General features: G+C 60.1%; 1 protein-coding gene across 1 annotated transcript; it reads right to left on the bottom strand.

Annotated features, from left to right (window-relative positions):
- Positions 1 to 682: 682 nt before the first annotated feature.
- Positions 683 to 21,049, bottom strand: MMP17 (matrix metallopeptidase 17; the record flags this gene model as incomplete). Its single annotated transcript, XM_080717750.1, has 10 exons — positions 683 to 972; positions 2,250 to 2,507; positions 5,567 to 5,719; positions 5,802 to 5,884; positions 7,792 to 7,891; positions 8,193 to 8,369; positions 10,488 to 10,771; positions 11,780 to 11,909; positions 12,067 to 12,199; positions 20,918 to 21,049. 10 exons carry the CDS (start codon positions 21,047 to 21,049, stop codon positions 683 to 685), a joined length of 1,740 nt encoding a protein of 579 aa, XP_080573876.1.
- Positions 21,050 to 21,923: the final 874 nt, after the last annotated feature.

Below are 21,923 nucleotides of genomic sequence, written 5' to 3'. Positions count from 1 at the left end.
ACCGCACTGCTGTTTCTGCCTGATGCTCACCCCCGACGCCCCTTTTCTAACTGGACCCCACTCGCACTCCGGGCATAGAAGGCCCGCGGGAGCAGCCGTTGAGGAGTCTAAGCCAGAAGGCATCAGCTGTGGGGTGAGGGGCCTTAGTGGGCAGGCCCGGGGGTGTCCAGGGTCTCCAGCAGGGCGCCCACCAACAGCTCCCACAGGGATGACATCTCCCATTATCTGTCTGGCTGGAGGGACAGGCTGGTGGACATGGAGCCCGGCGTGAGCAACCCTGGCCACGCCGACCTGCCCCACGCCCCCTCTGGGTGCAGCAAGGCCCCGAGCGGCACCCCATCGTGGACACGCACCCCATCCCCGCGTGTGCAGGGCGTTCTGCCCCGGTGGCGCTGGGGAGGTGCTGGGGCGTGAGAGCGGTCCGTGAAGCTCCAGACCCGCGCTCCGGGTTTCCCCGCTCGCTGGCGTCGGTGAATCCCACGCTGTGACTCTCGGGACGGAGGGTCCGTGGAGCCACGTGGGGCAACGAAGACCTCCTGCCAGCCCGACGCCAGGTGCGAGTCCCCCATGCCCTGCCAAGCAGGCCCAGGTCACCGGGAAGCGCTCGGGCTGTCCGCTGGCCCCTCCTCACGGCGGGTTGCACGTCCTCACCCTCGGCGCCTCTGTCCCCCAGGCATGAAGCCTATGGCGCCCGGGCCACGGCGCCCAGCGCGCCCAGCAGCAGCAGAGGCCAGGCGGCGGCCAGCGCGGGCGTGTGAGCGGCGGAGGAACAGGAGCACACGGCGAAGCCATCCTGCGAGCGGCCCTGCGGCCCGGGCCCCGCGCGCGCCGAGGCCCCGCTGTCCTCCCCCTCCGGCGGCTCCCCACAGACCAGCCAGTCCCGCGCCGTGGACTGCGGGTACCCGGGCGCCACCTCCATCTCGCCGTCCTGCACCTTCCAGTACTCCTGGCCGCGGAAGAAGTAGGAGGCACCTGGGGAGAGCAGGAGGGGCTGAGCGGGGGCTGCAGAGCTCAGGGCCCCTCGCCGGAGCGTCCTGCCTAGCAGTGTCCACTGCGGCTGGACAGGCCTGGACTGCTCGGGAGGGCCCGGAGGCAGAGTGGGCAGATCACGCTACCTCTAAGATTTCTTTCTCTCTTTTTTGCGGTACTGAGGATAGAACCCAGGGCCTTCTACCTCCAAGCTACATCCCTATCTCTATTTTTTATTCTTTTCTAAATTTTTATTTTTTGGTGGTACTGGGGATGGAACCCAGGGGCTTTTCTACCTCCGGGCTACACTCCCAGACCTATTTTATATTTTATTTGGAAACAGGGTCTCTTAAACCAGCTGAGGCTGGCTTTGAACCTGCGCGATCCTCCTGTCTCAGCCTCCCAAGCGCGGGGATTACAAGTGTGCACCACCACGCCCGGCTTATTCTATTTTGAAACAGGGTCTCACTAAGTTGTGGAGGGCCTAAGTAGCTGAGGCTGTCATTGAACTTGTGATCCTCTTGTCTCAGCCTCCCAAGTACTGGGATTACAAATGTGCACCACTACACACAGCTCTGACAAGTTTTTTTTTTTTTTTTTTAAACTGGAGATTGAACCCAGAGGTGTTCTGCCTCTGAGCTACACCCCCAGCCCTTTTTTTAAGTTTTAAAACAGTCTCGCTGAGTTGCTGAATGACTCATTAAGTAGCTGAGGCTGGCCTGGAGTCTGCGATCCTCCTGCCTCAGCCTCCCAAGAACCGGGATTACAAGTGTGCGCCACCACGCCTGGGTCCTGACTGGGCTTTTATCAGGGTCTGCCCTGTGCCTGGCTATTCTAGGTGTTGGGAATGTAGCTCCAGGGGCAGAAGACACATCCTGTTTGGTGGGCTGGCGCTCAGGTGAACTGCACTGCCAGCCCTTCCTGGGTGATGCGCAGGAGGACCCCCGTGGTGCACTTGCAGGAAGGTTGCGTGGGTGTCTGTGGGTGCATGTACAAAGGCCCTGGAGTCCAGTGTTTGTGAGGTGTGAGAAGCTGCAGGGGATTGCTACCGATGGAGGGAGTAAGCAGGGCCCGCAGGGCAGGGGGAGAGGCAGCGTGACCAGGGCGGGTGGGCCGTGGTGGGCCTGGCCGTGGAGTTGGGGGGAAGGTCTGCCGGGCCAAGGCCCCTTGGAGCACACGTGGCTGCACTGGCTCCAGGAGTGCCCCCAGGCAGCCTGCGATGACCCGGCTTCTGCAAGGGGAAACCGAGGCTGGACAGCCTTGCCCCGCCCGGCGCTCACCGTCAGACCAGCGCATGGCGTCGTCCAGCGTGCTGGGCACGCCCCTCCACGGGGGCCCCTGGGCCGGGGAGCCGGGGTCCATGCGCCGAGTGTGGTCATCGTAGCGCCAGTACAGCTGGTCCTTAAAGAAATAAGTCCTGTCATTGTGTGGCCAGGAGAAGACCGCGTCCACGCCGCCCGGCGGGAGGCTGAAGTCCGAGATGGGCCGCGGGTATCCTTCCTCTGCGTGATTGTCCTTGAACACCCAGTATCTGTCTCCTGGGGGCGAGACAAAGAGCCGTGGGCATGGGGCGGGGCGAGGGGCTCCGCCTGCCCGGCCTGCCTGAGCCTCGGTGCCCAGCAGTCTTCACAAATAACAAATAGTGTGTGTGTGTGTGTGTGTGTGTGTGTGTGTGTGTGTGTGTGTGTACCGGGGATGGAACCCAGGGCATTCTACCTCTGAGCTACACTCCCAGACCTATTTTTTTTTTTTTTTTTGGTGGTACTGGGGTTTCTGGAAGCCCTTCTACCTCTGGGCTACACTCCCAGACCTATTTTATTTGAAAACAGGGTCTCTTAAGCCAGCGTGGCTGGCTTCCAACCTGCGCGATCCTCCTGTCTCCGCCTCCCAAGGGTGGGGATTACAAGCTGTACCACCACGCCTGGCTTCGGCCCTATTTTTTATTCTTTATTTTGAAACAGGGTCTTACTGAGTTGCAAAGGGCCTCACTAAGTAGCTGAGGCTGTCTGTGAACCGCGATCCTCCTGTCTCAGCCTCCCAAAAGCGTGCGCCACTACGCCCGGCTACAAATAGTTATTGAGCACCTACTGTATGCCTGGCCTGGGCCAGTCATGCAGCCCCGGTCCCAGGCCTGCTCTGCACCACTGAGAGGTGGGGCCGAGTCAGGAGGAGGCAGCACCCTGAACGCCTTTCCAGCCTTGGGGCCAGGGAGCACAGGCCTCCTACCCAGTCATTCTCATACTGTGCAAAGCTTGCTGAGATCAAGACAGGACCCGGGAGGTGGTGCACACCTGTGACCCTGGCCTGGGAAGGCTGAGGGGGATAGTCACGGGTTGGAGGGCACTCTCGGCAAGGAGTGACACTATCAGCCACCTAGCAAGACCCGTTTTAAAATAAAAATCAATAGGGCTGGAGGCATGCCTCGGAGGTAGAATGCCCCTGGGTTCCATCTACAATAATAATAATAACAACACACACACACACACACACACACACACACCCTGCAAACTGGCCTTCTCCAATGGCCACGGTGAGTATCACTGGCCAGGAAGGCCCAGGCCCAGGACACCCTCTGGATGATGTTCCTATCAGGGGAGACTCAGGATGGCGTCTAGAAGGGACACTAGAGCCGGGCGTGGTGGCGCACATTTGTAATTCAGCATTCGGGAAGCTGAGACTGGAGGATTGCGGTTCGCGGACAGCCTCAGCTACTTAGTGAGCCCCTCTGCAACTTAGTGAGCCCCTGTTTCAAAATAAAGAATAAAAAATAGGGCAGGGGGTGTAGCTCGGAGGTCAAATGCCCCTGGGTTCCATCCCCAAACCCGCAAAAAAAAAAAAAAAAAAAAAAAAAAAAGAAAGAAAATAGAAGGGACACCAGACTCCCGAGGGACACGGCCTGGACACAGCCCAGGGTGTAGGGAAGGGGCCGGAGGAACATTCCAGACAAGAGGCCAGAGACACAGCAGAGTGCCGGGAGGACCCTGAGTGGGTCCTGCACAGGAGGAGGCCCTGCGTCCCGGGCACACCAGCGAAGACGGCCGCCAAGCCCGCGCCCGAAGGCAGCGTCCGGCCCTGATGCAGTTCCACCCTGAGCTCCTCTGCAGCTCCGCCTGGCGTCCAGGAGCGGAGCAGGGCCTGTAACTGGCCTGTGGCATCGCTGTAAGCATCCCGCAAGCCAGATTCCCCAGAGAAAGATTCAACCGCCGACGAGGCTATTTATGTATTGTAGGTTCCCGTCTTCCACTCATAGCGGTGAGCTTTTCTGCCCTAGGCCGGACCGACTCTGCCCAGGGCCCCAGCACTGCCAGTTCCCCGGCCTGAACTCTGTGCCCTGGGTCCCCGCTTTGGGTGGCCTCTTCTGTCTTTCTTATCCCTCGTCACGCTGAGCCCCACTGTAAGTCGGCTCTCTCCATTCTTTTGTACTAGGGGTTGGACTCAGGGGCATTCTACCTCTGAGCTACACCCCAGCCTGATTTTTCATTCCATCTATCCATCCATCCATCCATCTATCTATCTATCTATCTATCTATCTATCTATCTATCTATCTATCATCTATCTATCGGATCTGGGGATGGAACCCAGGGGCATTCGACCTCCGAGCTATACTCCCAGCCCTATTTTTTATTCTTTATTTTGAAACCGGGTCTCACTGAGTTGCAGAGGACCTCACTGAGTAGCTGAGGCTGTCCGCGAACTGTGATCCTCTGGTCTCAGCCTCCCAAATGCTGGGATTACAAGCATGAGCCATCACGCCCCGGCTTTCATTCTTTATTTCAAAACAGGGTGTTACTAAGTTGCAGAGGGCTTCACTAAGTAGCTGAGGCTGGCTGTGAACCCGGATCCTCCAGTCTCAGCCTCCCAAGTACTGGAATTACAAACATGCACCACCACGCCCGGCTTTTTTATTTTTATTTTTATTTTTTGCGGGTCTGGGGATGGAACCTAGAGGCAGTTAAGCTCCAAGCTACACCCCCTGCCCAATTTTTTATTCTTTATTTTAAAACAGGGTCTCACTAAGTTGCAGAGGGCCTCACTAAGTAGCTGAGGCTGTCTGCAAACCGCGATCCTCCGATCTCAGCCTCCCAAATGCTGGGATTACAAGCGTGTGCCACCACGCCCGGCTATTTCTTGTTTTGAAACAGGGTCTCACCAATTTGCAGAGGGCCTCACTAAACTGCTGAGGCTGTCCTTGAACCTGCACTCCTGTTGTCTCGACCTCCTAAGTACCGGGATTGCGATCGTGCCACCATGCCTGGCTTTTATTTGTGTTTTGAAGCAGGTCTTGTGGGATAAGTCTCACTCTTTGCTGTGCTGGCCTTGAACTTGAGACCCTCCTGTTTCAGCCCCCAAGTACTGGGGCTGCAGGTGTGCGCCACCACGCTCGGCTTCTCCCTCCACGCAAGGAGAAGGGAGGGGCTTTTGTTTGTTTACCCACTGGGCACCCGAGTGCCTAGCACAGGCTGGGCATACAGTAGGTGCTTAATACACATCTGCAAGTGCACAGGAGAGTGATGCCAAGTCAAGGACCAGCTAGCTGGCAGATGGGAGGTCAAGTGAGGAGGCCAGCAGGCGGGGAGGCGGGCAGAGGCCACCCACCTTTGAAGAAGACGATCTTGTGGTCGCTGGTGCGCTCATACACGGCGTCCACGCTGTCCAGCTGCAGCGGTAGGCCCCGCCAGAAGCGGTGCATCTGTGCCGGCTGCAGGGACACCAGGTGCCGGTCCCGCGTCAGTCGCCAGAAGTACTTGCCTGGGGGACAGAGGAGAGAGTGGGTCGGGGCCGGTGGGCCGCGCACTTCTACACACCATGGCTGGCTGGGCCCTGGGCTCACCTTTGAAGAAGAAGGCTTCCCCACGGATCTGGGCCACCGCGTCAAAGTGGGCGTCACACCTGTGAGGCACGTCCTTCCCGGGCCTGTAGGGTAGAGAGCCGGGTGGGCGGGAGGCAGGCCCCCAGGCCGGGGTGACAGCACTGCTCCAGGGAGCGCACATCACCAGGCTGGCACAGGTGCAGAGTTAGCGGGTCAGGAGAGGAAAGTGAATTACATGAGGGTGGTTTTGCATCTCCCAGGCTGGGAAAGGCCTAACCTCGGAGCACGCAGGGTCAGACTGTGAATGGGGGACCAGCGTCCACCCAAGGGGCCGGCCGGGTGCTCCCTGTCCATCTCAGGGGTAACCCTGCAAGCCGGAACCCCAGTTCTGGTTCCAGGATGTGGCCCTACAGATTGTGTATCCATGGCAACCTTACAGATAAAAGTGCAAGATGGGTCATCGGCCAAATTTAAGAAATAGAGGGGAACTGGGCGTGGTGGCGCACGCTTGTAAGCCCCGCGCTTGGGAAACCTAGACAGGAGGATCGCACGGGTTCAAAGCCAGCCTCAGCTACTTAGTGAGGCTCTCAGCAACTCGGTGAGACCCTGTTTCCAAATAAAATAGAAAACAGGTCTGGAAGTAGAGCCCGGAGGTAGAGAGCCTCTGGGTTCCACCCCCATTACCACAATAAAATAAAATAAAATAAAATAAAATAAAATAAAATAAAATAAAAAGCAAGTGACGGGAAGAACAACAGAAACAGCCAAGCGGCGTGTTTTGCCAGCAATGGAGTTCACGGCGTACGGCTCAGCAAGGCAAGCCTAGGACAGCCACGCTGGAAGCCACAACCGAGCTGCAGGAAGCCACAGAGGGGAGGCCACAGAGGAGACCACGGGGCGGGGACGGCTCCGGAGAGGCAGGGTCTGCGCCTGCCCTGGCCTGCGCTGCGGCTGGCTACTGAGCCCCAGGCTGGCAGAGCCGGGCCAGGTCTGGGGCAGTGCCAGCTCCTGAGGCTCTGGGCGCCTAGCTGCCACCTCGCCCAGGCCCACACACGTGGGCACGGGGGACCGTCTGGCTGACTCCTGCCCTGAGCCAGCCTGGCCTGGCTCTGACACGGGGTCCAGACGCCCTGGTCTGCGTTCTCAGCCAAGGCCACTGGGGTGTGGAGGCCAGCCGCTCTGAATCCATGGGATCAGACAGTGGGTGGGCACTGGGTGGGCTGCGTTAGCCGGCAGGGCATGCAGAAAGAAGGGCAAGAGGAAATCACACCGGGAGTAGGGTGCAGTGGCGCAGGCCTGTAACCCCACCCTGCCTGGGAGGCTGATATGGGAGGGTCACAGGTTCAAGGCCAGCCTCAGCAAGTAGGGAGATGCTCATCAGCATAGTGAGGCCTTGTTTCAAATAAAACTAAAAAATAGGTCTGGGAGCGTAGCTCGGAGTAGAATGCACCTGGGTTCCATCCCTCGTCTGTCTGTCTGTCTCCTAACACACATACACACACACATTCACCCAGAGACTTGACATCTCTACTGGTTCCCGTGCTGTCTGGGGCTGCAGCTCAGTGCATGGCACTTGCTTACCATCTCTAAGGCCTTGGGTTTGATTCCAAGTATCATAAAATAAATAAATAAAGCCAGACAAAAATAAAATCAAGGAACATGAGCCAAAGCCGAGTCAGCCCACATGGCAGTGCTGCGTGTGCGCGCGCACGTGTGTGTGTGTGTGTGTGTGTGTGTGTGTGTGTGTGTGTGATTAGGGATGGAACCCAGGGGCTTTCTACCTCTCAGCGATACCCACAGCCCTATTTTCTTTTTGAAACAGGGTCTTGCTAGGGTACTGAGAGGCTCACTAAGATCCTCCTGCCTCGGCTCCCGAGTGCTGGAATTGCAGATGTGCGCCACTGCGCCCAGACACAGTGGTCTTTGGGGCCTCACTGGGCCAGGTGCTGTCTGGGAGGAGCAGCCCTGGATGGGGGGGGAGGGCCTCTGTGCTATCAGGACCATGGCTTACGGGGTACTGGACCGGTTGCTGGAGGGCTCAGGCAGGGGGGGCGGTTCCTCCGACTCTGGGGTATCTGGCTGCGCCGTGGGGGACACCGAGTCCCGCACACCTGTGGGAGACAAGGAGATGGTGTGGGATGCAGGCAGGCCACCCGTCCTCACTTCCAGACAGCCACCTGCCCCTAGGAGCCTCGGGTTTCCTGTCCCTGCTGGAGGTCTCCCAGACCATCTTGGGGACAGACATGGCATCCCTGGGGCTCCGGGGGTCCCAGGGGCACGCTCTGAGAGGCTGGCCACTGCCCATGCCCCGCCTGCTGCCTGTGGCTCTGCTCGGCCGTGGCCACGGTGGCTGTTGAGGACATGAGCTATGAGCCTCTGGGTGCGTGGCATCTGAGGCCCCGGGACACTCACCGTACAGCTGCCAGACGCGCACCCGGTCCTCGTACGGGAGCCCATAGCGCAGCGGGTCGCCCACGGGGCCCTGGTAGTACGGCTGCATGATAGAGTGTGGAGCGGCCACGTGGCTCAGCCCGATGGCATGGCCGAACTCGTGGACAGCCACTGCGAACAGGTCCATCCCGTGAGCATCTGAGGACACAGAGCCGGTCAGGGCCTGTGTGCACCTGCGCTGGGCCTGCCAGCTGGGTTCTGCAGGGCTGCCAGCGTCTTGCTCGCTGCCACTGAGGCACTCGGGATCTGCGGGGCTTCTCTGGGGGTCCATTGCACCCTCAAGGGGAAATGTGCTTTTCTGTGCAAGGCCTCAGTGGGTGAGGTTTATTATTTTTGGTATTTTTCTGGATTGAACCCGGGGTGTTCCACCTCTGAGCTGCACCCCCAGCCCTATTTTTTATTGTTTATTTTGAAACAGGGTCTGTGAGTTGCAAAGGGCCTCACTAAGTAGTAGCTGAGGCTGTCTATGAACTGCGATCCTCCTGTCTCAGCCCCCCAACTGCTGGGATTACAAGTGTGCACCTGGCCTGACTTTCTTTCTTTCTTTCTCTTTCTCTCTTTCTTTCTTTCTTTCCTTCTTTCTTTCTTTCTTTCTTTCTTTCTTTCTTTCTTTCTTTCTTTCTTTCTTTCTCTTTCTGTAGCACAGGGAGTGAAACCCAGAGGCTTTCTACCTCCGGGCTATAATCCCAGACCTATTTTATATTTTATTAGAAACAGGGTCTCACTAAGTTGCCGAGAGCCTCACTAAGTAGCTGAGGCTGGCTTCGAACCCGTGTGATCCTCTTGTCTCAGCCTCCCAAGTGGGGGGATTACAAGCATGCGCCACCACGCCCGGCTTATTCTTCATTTTGAAACAGGGTCTCACTAAGTTGCAGAGGGCCTCACTAAATAGCTGAAGTTGTCCACAAACCGCGATCCTCCAGTCTCAGCCTTCCAAATGCTGTGATCACAAGCTTGTGCCACCACACTGGGCGTTTGTTAGTTAGTTTATTTATTTATTGGTACTAGAGATGGAACCCAGGGGCTTTCTACCTCTGGGCTACACTCCCAGACCTATTTTATATTTTATTAGAAACAGGGTCTCACTAAGTTGCCGAGAGCCTCACTAAGTAGCGGAGGCTGGCTTCAAACTAGCGTGATCCTCCTGTCTCAGCCTCCCAGGTACTGAGATTATGGGCGCATGTGTGCTACCACACCCGGCTTTCATTGGATGTTTAAGCCTCTTGCCTGCAATGATCCTGTGTCCAATGAGTACCCAGACCCCAGACAGTGGGGCCTGCCCCTCATCACCAGGTAGATTCATCAGGAGGGGAGACTGGGCGTGGTGGCACACGCTTGTAATCTAGTACTCAGGAGGCTGAGACAGGAGGATCCCAGCTTTGTGGCCAGCCTTAGCAACATAGGGAGGCTCTCAGCAGCTTAGTGAGACCCTGTTTCCAAATAAAAAAGTAAAACAGGCCTGGGGGTGTAGCCCAGAGATAGAAAGATCCTGGGTTCCAGCGACAGTACCTTGATCAATCAATTATGATCAGCTGGGTGTGGTGGCATGGGATACTTGGGAGGCTGAGACAGGAGGATCACAGGTTCACAGCCAGACTCAGCTACGTAGTGAGGCTCTCTGTAACTCAGTGAGACCGTGTTTCAAAATAAAGAAAAGAGCCAGGCGTGGTGGCGCACGCTTGTAATCCCCGTGCTTGGGAGGCTAAGACAGGAGGATCACACAGGTTCGAAGCCAGCCTCAGCTACTTAGGCTCTCAGCAACTTAGTGAGACCCTGTTTCCAAGTAAAGGATAAACTAGGTCTGGGAGTAGAGCCCAGAAGTAGAAGAGCCTCTGGGTTCCACCACCAGTACCACACAAAATAAAATAGGATAAAATAAAAAAATTGGGCTGGGGGTGTAGCTTGGAGGTAGAATGCCCTTGGGTTCCATCCCCAGTACCACAATAAACAAACAAACAAACAAACAAACAAATATAAAATTAAAATAGGGCTAGGGGTAGCTCGGAGGTAGAGTGCTTCTGGTTCTATCCCTAGTACCACACACAGAAAAAAATTCAAGGGTCATGTGAGGGTCAGTGAAGGCGGCCAGCTGGTCACAGGTGCCCGGCGTTACCTGCCACGGTAGGAAGGCCTCACACGGCTCAGGGGCTGGCGACTCGGCGTGCAATGCTTTGCCTTTCAGGGTGGGCAGCTCCCGTAGCCCCGTGGAATCTGCAGGGTGTGCAGGGGCTGCTCAGGCTCGAGGCCCCAACCTACCTGAGGAGCGGAAGGTCCAGGCCTCGTCGTCGTCAAAGTGGGTGTCCCCTGCCGCGTGGTGGTCCCCGGGGAAGAAGGCGTGGGCCACGGTGCCTCCTGGGCCGTCGAACGGGTAGCTGTCGTCGTGGTCGGCCTTGGAGAAGTCGATCTGGATGTCCGCAGTGCTGCCGGCCACCTCGTGGAAGTTCAGGGGTGCGATGTCACTCCAGACTTTGAGGGCGTAGTACATGAGCGCCCGCACTGTGTCCCGGCCCAGGGCCGAGCCCCGCGGGAAGGTGCGGACCCTGTGGATGGGGCAGCGCTGTGAGCATGAGGGCCCTCCCCGGGACCCCTGCCTGTCCCTCCCCCGGGGGGGCCTGACTGAGGCCCCCGCTAAGATCCTGGGGCTGAGCCCCCTGTAATCCTCCTAGTCCATGGAAGAAGAGGATTGCAGATTTGCAGCCAGCCTCAGCAACTTAGTGAGACCCTGTTTCAAAATACAAAATAAAGCCAGGCATGGTGGTGTAGACCTGTAATTCTAGTACTTGAGAGGCTGAGACAGAAGGATTGCAGGTTCAAAGCCAGCCTGGACAATTTAGCGAGGCCCTCAGCAATCTAGTGAGACCCTGTTTCCAAATAAGAAATAAAATCGGGCTGAGGGTGTAGCTTGGAGGTAGAATTACATTGGGTTCAATCCCCAGTACCACAAGGAGAGAAAAAACCTTCCAGGAGTTCACCCATCGGGAGAAGGAGAGGGAGGAAAGGAGAGCTGTAGTGAGCCAGGACGCCTGGACCAGCAGGTGGGCACCAGCTTCCAGGAGCCCCGGCTCCTTGGCAGTCTGTGTCCTGATGGCCTGGACCCCCTGCTCCACCACAGGCCTCTCTGCCCACCAGCTCACACACCAGCCGGGGCCCCCATCCAGCTCTGAGCCCAGCAGACAGAAGAGTAAACTAGCAGTCTTCTTAACTCGCCTCTTCAAAGCCTCAGAGATGGCTGCGTTGGGAAGAGGTTCTCTGCAGGTGTAATCAAGGGAGGAACTGGTGGCCATATCGAATTAGGGTGGGCCCTAAACCTGACCAGCATCTCTCTAAGAGATGGAGATGTACACAGAGACCCAGAGAGAGGGGCGGGGTGATGGCGGAGGCCTGGCTCCTAGGCCCCTTCCCCCAGCCCTGGACACGGAGGATGAATCCCGGGAGTCCCAGTCCTGGGGTTGGTGGCATTTGTCCAAACAGGCACAGAACACTAAGACGCCCAGACGGCAGGCCAGGGGCGCCAGGCTCCTGCCCTGGCCCCTGCCCTGGCCACCCACCTCCAGGACAGGTTCCTTTTGTTCCACTTGGTCGGGGCGGGAACCTGGCGCCGTCTGCGAGCCCAGGCCAACGGGGGCAGGTCCGGGACGGAGCAGCGTGGGGTCCTCATCAGGGCCAGAGTGGCCTCGTCTGCAGGGGCGGGGTGCAGGTGAGCAGCCGCCCAGCCCACTCCTCCCCCAGCCCGGGTTCCCAGGAGCCCCTCTGCCCCCTTCAGGTCTGTGGGGATGAGTCCCCTGCCCGCGAAGGACCACGCGACCCGTGCAGGCCTGCCATCCGCAGAACTGACCCAGGATGCCGGTGGCCTCCAGGCCGCCAAACTGCTGCATGGCCATGATGGCCTTGGATAGCTCCTCCTGCGTCTGCAGCCGTCCTGCCGCGGGGTCCGCCGGGGGCAGGTAGCCGAACTTGCTCAGCCATTCCTAGGGGGCAGAGAGCCTGGTGAGGGGCGGCCAGGGCACAGTGCTACACCCACAGGAGGCTGCCTGGCCCAGCACTGCTGCAGGGGACACCGTCCCTCCCGGCACCTTCCTCAAGTCAGTTTATAGATGGTCACAAAGTCAAGGCCTCCTAGATCGGGTGAGCTGGAGCAGCACCCAGCCTGTACCATTGCCGATAGCAGCCCTGCCCCACCTCCTTCTTCCCGAGGCAGCAAATGCCCAGGCGACACTTAAACCAGAAGGATCTTTAGCTCGGCTGGTGCTGGATGCAGGCCCCCGGCTGCAACCTTGGCTAGGAAGGGAGAGAGCTATACCTTCCAGGAGGGGCAGCTGCACAGGCCTCTTGCTGTGCAGCTTGGGGAAATAAACCAACCCTCTGGGCCGTTCTCTCCCCAGAGAAACCTGCGTCCTGCGTCCAGGGGCTAAGGCTCACACTAGCACCAGTCCCAGGCGCTGCACAGGGACAGGTGCTCCTCCGCTAAAGGTGCGGCCAGCAGGGTGGGCGGAGGGCACACGGCCCTGAGACGGACGAGAAAGCATGCAGATAAATCTGTGACCTCTGCCACTGGGGCCTGGGATGGGGAGGCCCCGATGCCAGCTGGTCCTGGGACAGGAAGGTCCCTGTGCAATCTGCACCCAGGACCGGGAGGCGCCTCCATCCAGTTTTGCTTCCTTCAGCCACCAGATGGCGCTGGTGACCGCACAAGGCTCTTCTGACAGTCCCGTAAGGTGTGTGTGTGTGTGTGTGTGTGTGTGTGTGTGTGTGTGTGCATACAGAACCTGGACTGGCTCGTTTCCACCAGCCAGGGAGGACCCACAGGTGGGGTAAGGATGGTTCTGGGATTCATCTGGGACCCGCTTCAAAAATTGGTTATGCAGCCGGGCGCGGTGGGCACGCTTGTCATCCCCGCGCTTAGGAGGCGGAGACAGGAGGATCGTGCAGGTTCGAAGCCAGCCGCACTGGCTTAGGAGACCCTGTTTCAAATAAAAATATAAAAATGGGTCTGGGAGTGTAACCCGGAGGTAGAAGGGTTTCCAGGAACCCCAGTACCACCAAAAAAAATTGGTTTTGTGCTGGCGTGGTGGCGCACGCTTGTAATCCCAGCATTCGGGAGGCTGAGACAGGAGGATCGTGGTTTGCAGCCAGCCTCAGCTACTTAGTGAGGCCTTTTGCAATTCAGTGAGACCCTGTTTCAAAATAAAGAATTAAGAATAGGGCTAGGGGTGGAGCTCAAAGGTAGAATGTCCCTGGGTCCATCCCTAATACTGCAAAAATAAATAAATATAAAAATAACTGGTTATGACCCAGGAGATACGTCAGGCCAACCTGCAGGTTGGACTCCATCTTTCTCTTTTTTCTCTCTCCTTTCCTTCCTTCTTTTCTTTCTTACAATAATGGGGATAAGCTCCAGGGTGTCAGGCACAAATGAGGCAAGGTGCTCTGCGGCTGAGCTCATCCCAACCCTTTTCATTTTATTTCACTTTGAGACAGAGTCTTGCTAGATTGCTTGGGGTGGCCTAGAACCCACAATCCTCCTGCCTCAGCCTCCTGAGCCTCTGGGATTACAGGTGTGTGCCGCCATGCCCAGCTATACCTCCTCTTCCCTTTCTCTCTTCCTCCCTTTCTTCCTTTCTTTCGAATTGGGGATTGAACCCAGCGTCATTCGACCTCTGAGCTACACCCCCTGTCCTATTTTTAATTCTTTATTTTGAAACCGGGTCTCACTGAGTTGCAGAGGGCCTCACTAAGTAGCTGAGGCTGGCGGCGAACCACGATCCTCCAGTCTCAGCCTCCCGAATGCTAGGATTCCAAGCGTGCGCCACCACACCCGGTCCCAGCCCTGTTTTTAATTTTTATTTTGAAACACAGTCTCCCTAGGTTGATGAAAGTCTCACTACTTGCTGGAGCTGTCCTCAGACCTGTGACCCTCCTGTCAGCCTCCCACGTCCTCTTATTTTCCCTTGCCGAGAGTCCTGCTGTGTTGCCGAGGCTGTCCCAGAGCCTGTGCTCTTCCTCAGGCTCCTGTCCTGGGATTCCCCGTGTGTGCCGCCATGCCCAGCCAGACCTCTCTCCTTCTGAGGGATGTTAAAAACATCTTAGCATTTCATTTATATCACCTTCCAGGCCCCCAAGGCTTGCGGCACTGCCACTCGGGGTATGTGGGATCAGGGCTCCTCCGTCCCCAGCCCCTCCTGGTCTCAATCAGGGAAAAGCCACTGACCGGAGGGCGGCCTTGATGATTTGCATGTAATTTGCATGCACTTGCAGAGAGCCAGCAAGACCCGCCCCTTCAGATCACAGTGTGGTCTCTGGGGTCCTCCCTCTGTCCCTTCCTCCCTCCCCAGCCCTATCCCTGCAGCCTTAATGGGGCCCCAGAGGCCATCAGGCAGGCCCCTGCTAGCGGCCCGCATGGAGGGGCGACAGCGTCCCGGGGGCCGGGGAGTGAGGATCCAGGAGGGGCCGCCAAGGTCACACTGCCCAGGTCCCATCTTGGCTCTGCCCCCATGATATTAACACCACTCCATACACATTAAAGCACCCACCATCTACCAGAAATGCAGACTGCACCTGGCGGCTGGTCCCTGCCCAGCCCGAGACCAAGGGCCCTCCGCCCCATGTCATGCGCTCAGGTTGGCTCCACGTGTGTGTGTGTGTGTGTGTGTGTGTGTACGTGTGTGTGTGTACGTGTGTGTGTGTGTGTGTGTGTTAAGTTTGCCAAATATTTTAAAGTTCTGACTCTGCAGTTTTCAAATGCCAGAAAAACACGTGCTCACGCGCGCGCACACCCACATGCGCGTGCACACACACACACACACACACACACGCTGTAGACTCTCAGGCTGGCGCTGCAGGGCTGACAGTCTATGCAGTTGCTGGATGGTGGCGAGCACCTCCTGTTACAGGGGAGCATAGAGAGGCGAGTGCCTCCTCCATCCGGCTGGAGCAGGGGGTCAGACCCCCTGGGAGGACCACTCACCCTCTGGAAGAGTGGCCTGTATGTTGGGACATCAGCTGGGGGGCTGGCCAGGGGAGGAACGGCCGACAGGGCCCGGGCAGCTCCTCCCAGGCTCCGGGCAAGGGTGAACCCCAAACACCCGGGGCTTATTTTGCTATTTCAGCTGGGTGGCGAGCACATTTACAATGTCAAACAACGTTAACAGGGCAAGATGGCAGCTGGCCAAGGGACTAGGGCTGGCCAGGCTGAGCAAAGCCACCCAAGGCTGGGGCCCTGCCCACCCCTTTCCAGGTGCCTGCCCAATGGCTGACCCAGCGGCTGCCCGAGCCCCTGCCCCAGCTGTGGACCTTGTGCAGGATGGCCAGGGATGGAGGCTGGACCTCCCGCCCTCCTGATGTGCCCGCCCGGCCCTGCCCAGTACCCACAGAGTTGGAGCATCGCAGGCTGTCCTGGGCTGCCGCCTCCCGCCTGCCTGGTCTTCCCTCAGCTGTCGCCACGGAGACGGGCCGCTGTCTCCAGGGCAACGGAAGCTGCAGCAGGCGGGCCTCTGCACAGGCAGCGGTGGGGTGAACCTTCCAGAAGGCCACTGGGGAGGGGGCGGGTGTCGGATGGAGGGAAGGGGACAGGACTCACCCCGAGTCTGTGACCACTGCAACCCTTCCCAGGACAGGGGCCCCTCCCTGCTGCTCTCCCCCGCCCCCGCAGATGAGGCCATTGCTACAGACAGGGCCACTGAGGCCCGAGGCTGGAGGGGACGGCGTGCCCTGCCCTGCAGAGTTGTCTACACCGCAGCCTGGAGACGCAGTCCTGCCTGCTGCTGGCCGCCCCTCCTGGTAACATTTATCACCATTTGACACAACGTGTATCTTTTTACAGCTCTAACGAGGCATAATGTACACAGTATAAAATTCCCTTCCTTAATTTTAGCAAATTTATAGAGAACACACCCCTCTGAGGTACCCAGGCACCGCACAGCAACCTGGGGCCCCTGAGCCACCCCGGTTCACTGGACCTCACAGACCAGGGAACCTAGGTGTGGGGGCCCGGCTGAGGTGAGACGCCCACACAGGAGGCAGGCAGGCGCCGCCTCACCCACTCCCCCAGACTCCCACCCGGCTCCTCAGGGCCCCTGCGTCTCTGTGAGGGTAAAGCCAGCATGACCTCCACCTGCAGGCAAGGAAACAGGCCCAGAGAGGTAGGGCGGCCCGCCCAGGGCCACACAGCATGTGATTAAATGACCAAGTATGGCCTGGCTACAGCATCCGGCATGCACGTCTGCCCCACTCAGTCTCGTGTGTGTGTGTGTGTGTGTGTGTGTGTGTGTGCGTGTGTGTGCGTGCATGCGCTATTAGGAATTGAAGCCAGGGGCATTCGACCTCTAAATGACTAATGACTACACCCCCATACCCATATACACCCAGTCCTATTTTTTTTTTTTTTTTTTTTTTTTTTGCAGTACTGGGATGGAACCCAGGGGCATTATACCTCTGAGCTACACTTCAGTCCTACTTTTCTTTATTTTGAAACAAGGTCTCACTAATTTGCAGAGAGCCTCACTGAAGAGCTGAGGCTGGCTGTGAACCTGCCACCCTCCTGTCTCAGCCTCCCAAGCGCTGGGATTACAGGTGTGTGCCCCACGCCCGCTCACTTCCAGCCCTATTTTATTTCTGTTTTGAAGTAGGGTCTCCCTCAGTTGAAGAGAGTCTCGCTACTTGTTGAGGGTGGCCATGAACTTGCGATCGTCCCGTCTCAGCCTCTCAAGCACTGGAATGGCAGGCAGGTGCCACCGTGCCTGGCTTCGGGCCTTCGGCCAACAAGGGCACTGCCAGGCCTCGGGGGCTAACCTAAGCTAGCGCTGGGGTGATGACACCCTGGCATCCCCGACTGGCCTAAGTATCTGCGTCCTGCAGAGACAGGGCAGACCCTGCCTGCCGGCTGCCCGGGGCAGACGGCGGGCAAGAGCAAGGCTGACCTGGTGGTAGCTGCTGCAGGCCATCCTAACGGCCGATGGCTGGGCGGCGCCTTCTACTAGGGAAATGGCCAAGCTGCCCGCAGCCCTGGAGGCCAGGGCTGTTCTATCCCATGACGCGCTTGGCACAGAGCAGGCTCGGTGGGGAGCTGTGAGTCAACCTTACCAAGTGGGCACAGGTGCCACCTCCATTTCACAGATGAGGGGCCAGGACACTGGTCCGTGGCCACACGGCCGGCAGGCAGAGCTGGACCCAACACTCACCAGGCTGGGGCTCGCCTGGCCGCCACCGTGCTATGAGCTGGGACATGATGGGGGGCCAATTAAGTGGGTACTCAGGAGCCGGGCATGGGGCGCACGCTTGTAATCCCAGGACTTGGGAGGCTGAGACAGGAGGATTGCAGGTTCACGGCCAGCCTCAGCTACTTAGTGAGGTTCTCTGCAACCTAGTAAGATCCTGTTTCAAAATATAAAAAATAGCCGGGCATGGTGGCGCACGCTTGTAATCCCCACGCTTGGGAGGTGGAGACAGGAGGATCGCGCAGGTTCGAAGCCAGCCACGTGCGCTGGCTTAGGAGACCCTGTTTCCAAATAAAAATGTAAAAAAAATAGGTCTGGGAGTGTAGCCCAGAGGTAGAAGGGCTTCCAGGAACCCCAGTACCACCAAAAAAAAAAAAAATATATATATATATATATATATATATATATATAAAATAAAAAATAGGGCTAGGTGTGTAGCTTGGAGGTAGAATGCCCCTTGGTTCAATTCCCAGTACGGCAAAAAAGAGGGGAAGGAAGGAAGAAAGAAAAAAAAGTGGGTACTGGGGGGGTCGTCCTGGGTGACACTGGGCTGGCCGGAGGCCCGTCCTGGGAAGACTGTCAGCCAGTGGCAGCCGCGAGTGGAAAGGACCTGCGGAGCCCAGGGAGCCCAAAGGAGCCAGACTCCACCCCAGAAAGGGTGGCAGCAGGCAGGTCTGGCAGTGCAAGGCCCTGGGCTGGGCGAGGAGCCGACTGACTGGAAGTCTGCACCCTGCTGCACCACCCCACCCCACACCCATCTCGTGCCTGCTGGGAGCTGCTAGATAGAGCCAAGAAGGGCCAGCGGCTCACAGCCCAGACAGGACGCCCGTGTGCACCCAGTGCTGGCTCGTGCCGCTGCGACGCCCCCCTTGAGTAAGAGGACCGTCACAGGTCAGGGGTACTCAGAGAAACGCCTCCTGGCGGCCATTGGAGGGGCCGTGGAGCAGAGACAGGAGGGCACTTCTGCATGGCGCTGTATTTTAGAGCTGCAGACAGCCTGGCACATGCTGGGTGTGAGCACCACTGCGCTGTGCCCCGGTCCTCGCCTGCGCTGTTCAACCATCCCTGTCTCTCTCGGTTCAGACCCAGGGTCTACGGCTAAAGTCCTCAGAGCACGCTGTGGGGTGAAAAGGGACATCCCTGGACCCCAAATTAGGGCAAGGACACAGTACTTTTTGTGGTACTGGAGATTGAACTCAGGGGCATTCTACCTCTGAACCACACCCCTGGCCCTATTTTATTTTTTATTTTGAAACAGGATCTTACCAAGTTGTGAAGGGCCTCACTAGGTAGCTGAGGCTGGCTGCAAACCTGACATCCTCCTGACTCAGCCTCCCAAGTCCTGAGATCACAAGCACGCACACCCCCATGCCTGGCTAAGGACACAGTACTTGAAGGTGCACCCGAGCCCTGGGCTCCCTGGGTGATGAGGGTCCCAGAGGCCCCTGGCTGCGGTTAGCACCAGGGGTGGCTGAGCCGGGGCAGGGACACAGGCTCATGTGTGGCCTGGCCACCTTGGCTCGCCAGGGGCCTCTGCTTGTCCCCCGCCACCCTCACCGACCCAGTGACAGTCCTTACAATCCCACCCTCTGCAGATGGCTGACAGGGGACGGAGCCAGACCTCACAGCAGCGGGCAGAAATCCACCTAGGAACTTTGGAGGGCCCTTGGCCAAAGCCAGTCCTTGTGGGTGGACACTGGGGCAGCTCCTCCAGGTGTGGGTCCCTCTGATGGTGGCACGGTGAGACCAGCCCACACGTCCCTGCCGGGCCTGGACGGGAGACGTGCTGTCGGTGCAGAGATGCAGGGGTGACAGGGAGAGCCGGGCACAGCCAGCCAGTGTACAGAACCTTCTCCAAGACAGGGTGGAGGCCACACGCTCGGCCCTGGTGTGCTCAGCTGCTGTCCGGGAAGGTCCTCAGGAGGTAGCTCTGCAGGACATTTTGGGCACCCCCACACCCCACACTCAGAGGACAGAGTGACCAGCCTGGGAGGGACAGCTCGCTCTTCTGCCTACTCGGGTCCACCTCAATCCCAGCTCTGTGCACAGGCCCGGTGGGGCTGGGGGGCCCCGCCTGGGCCCTGGATACGGGGCAATCAGGCAGAGCGCGGCTCCTGAGCAAAGGCTCCAGACCTGACAACCCAGTGGGTGCCCCCCAGAGGGCAGCCTGGAGGGCTCAGGAACCCCCTTGAGGCTGCCCAGCCTCCCTCCACCCCAGTCTCCTTGCTTTTGGGTCCAAGAGGCTCTCTGGTGCCATCCCCATAAGGGCCACCAGATGGCGCCCCCCACCACCATCCCAGCAGCAGGAGGGTGGCTTCCCACACCAGGGAGGGCCCCTCTGTCCAGGGGGTTGGGGCGACTCAGGCAGCGGCTGCCCACTCCACCCTCCCTCTGCACCCCCTGGGCTCCAGGTTAGGCCATCTCCCCTGCTCAGCGAGGTCCTCAGGGTGGGAGTGGGAGGATGACCGACCCCCGGCCGGGTGTTGGGTGGACCCTGGAGGGCACAGGTGCCAACCTGGGGAGGGGCCCCATCTGATCACTCTGGCCAGCCAGCTGGAAACTTCCCAATGGAACAACTGACCAACCAACTTATCAACCCACTTGGCTGGGCCAGTCCCTCCGCTGCCAACAACAGCCCCATTAGCTAATCGGGGGCTCCTGCTGCAGCACCCTGAGCGCTGGACAGCAGGGCCTGGTACTGTCGCCCATCGGGCGCTGGGACGCAGCTCCGCAGGGAGCCCCGCCAGAGGCGCGGAGTGGATGTGAGCGCACAGAGTTCAGAAGCCGCACGGGCGAGCGGAAGCCAGGCCGGGGTCCCTGGACTTACAGGTGCCCCCGCGCACGGAGGGGCGGAAGTGGGCAGCAGGGACGCTGCCTGGTGTGGGGGTGGGGTCAGGCCCGGGAGCAAGTCCTGCAACGGAGAGGCTGCGGTCCACCCGAGCGCTCCCTCCCGAGGTCCCTGGCGCCCACCCTTGCTGGACCCGAGGCTGGGGAGGGAGCGCTAGGCGCCAGCCAGCGGCTGCGGAGGGGCTGCCAGGACCCCATTAGGAGATTGCCTGCGGGCCGGGCAGCGGCCAGCGCCGGGCGGGCGGGGCCTGCCTCCCAGGACCGAGGCCGCCCGGCCTCGCAGGCCCGCGGCGGAGCGCCTCGGGGTGGGACGGGGACCCCCGGCGTGCGCAGGGCAGGGGGGTCCGGGAGGGGCCGGGAGGGGCCGGGAGGGGCCGGGGGCTCCGGACCCCACGGCCGAGCGCGGGGCGCCGGCTGGAGCGCAGCCCCGGGTGGGCACGGGACGCCGAGCCCGCGCGCGGGGCCGGGCCGGGGGCGCGCTCCGGACCACGGCCCTGCCCGCCGGGAAGCTCGCGGGCCGGCCGGACCCTGCGCGCTGGCGGCCCGCCCGCGCCCGCGCGGCCTCAGTTTCCCCGCCGCGAAGCCCGGGCGCACAGGTGGCGCGCGCCCGCGGACCCGCGCACTCACCACCCCGCGGCTGAGGTCCTCGGCGCGGGGCGCGGGCGCGGCGCTGCCCCCGCGGGCCGCCAGCGCGAGCAGCAGCAGCAGCGGCGGCCACGGCCGGGGCGGGCCGGGCCCGCGGGCGGCGCGGCGCCCCATGCTCGGCCGGTGGGCGCTGGCGAGGGTCCGCCCGCCGCAGCCGCGCTGCCCCGCTCAGCTCCGCTCCGCAGACTCCGCGCGCGCCCGCCTCCGGGGCGGGGCCATGCTAATATACGCTAATGAGAGGACGCCCCGCCCACCGCCTTAAAGGGCCCGCGCGGCGATCGCCGCGTCCGCTCCGCGCTCGGCTCCGCCCGGCCAGTCTTGCCCCCGCCCGCCTCCGGGGCGGGGCCATGCTAATATACGCTAATGACCATTAGCCACGCCCGCCGCCTTAAAGGGCCCGCGCCTTGACTCCCACCGCCCCCGGCCCTCGGCGCTGAAGGCGGGGGCTCCCCGAGGATCCGAGACGCCCGCCGGGGCCCGGGGTCCTAGCCGCCCTCGGGGAGCGGACCCTGCTTGCCCACCCCATTTGCCGTCGCTGGGGAGCTGGAGGCAGTCGCTGTGCAGGACCCGCGCGTGGGGGCGCCCGCGGGCCGCGGAGCTGACGGCTGGGGGGGCGGAGAGCCGCGGGAGTCCTAGAGAGTGGGGGCCTCCGAGAGCCTGCGGGTGTCCAGAGCGTGGTGGGGGGGCCTGCTAGTGTGTGGGGAGATCCAGAGCCCGGGGGTCCCAGAGGCGGGAGGGAGCTTTCGAGAGAGTGTGGGGGGAGAGCCCGAGAGCCTGGGGTGTCCAGAGAGGATGGGGTCCGAGAGAGCAGCGCGAGGGAGGGCCCGAGTGCAGTGCGGAGGCCCGGCTCTGGCCGGCCTGGGCAGGCGTGCCTCCTCTGCCCTCCGGGAAGGGGCCCGGGGCCCCGGGCCCGGCCCGCGCTCGGCCACTGCGCGCTCGCGGACGCAGGGACTGAGGAGCCGCTTTGCAGGCCTCACAGACCTCTCCT

This window comes from Muscardinus avellanarius, assembly GCF_963383645.1.
Source record: "Muscardinus avellanarius genome assembly, chromosome: 21".
In the NCBI taxonomy this organism is placed as follows: Eukaryota; Metazoa; Chordata; class Mammalia; order Rodentia; family Gliridae; genus Muscardinus; species Muscardinus avellanarius.
The sequence above is the reverse complement of the archived record's forward strand: the minus strand, read 5'-3'. Positions and strand labels throughout refer to the sequence as shown.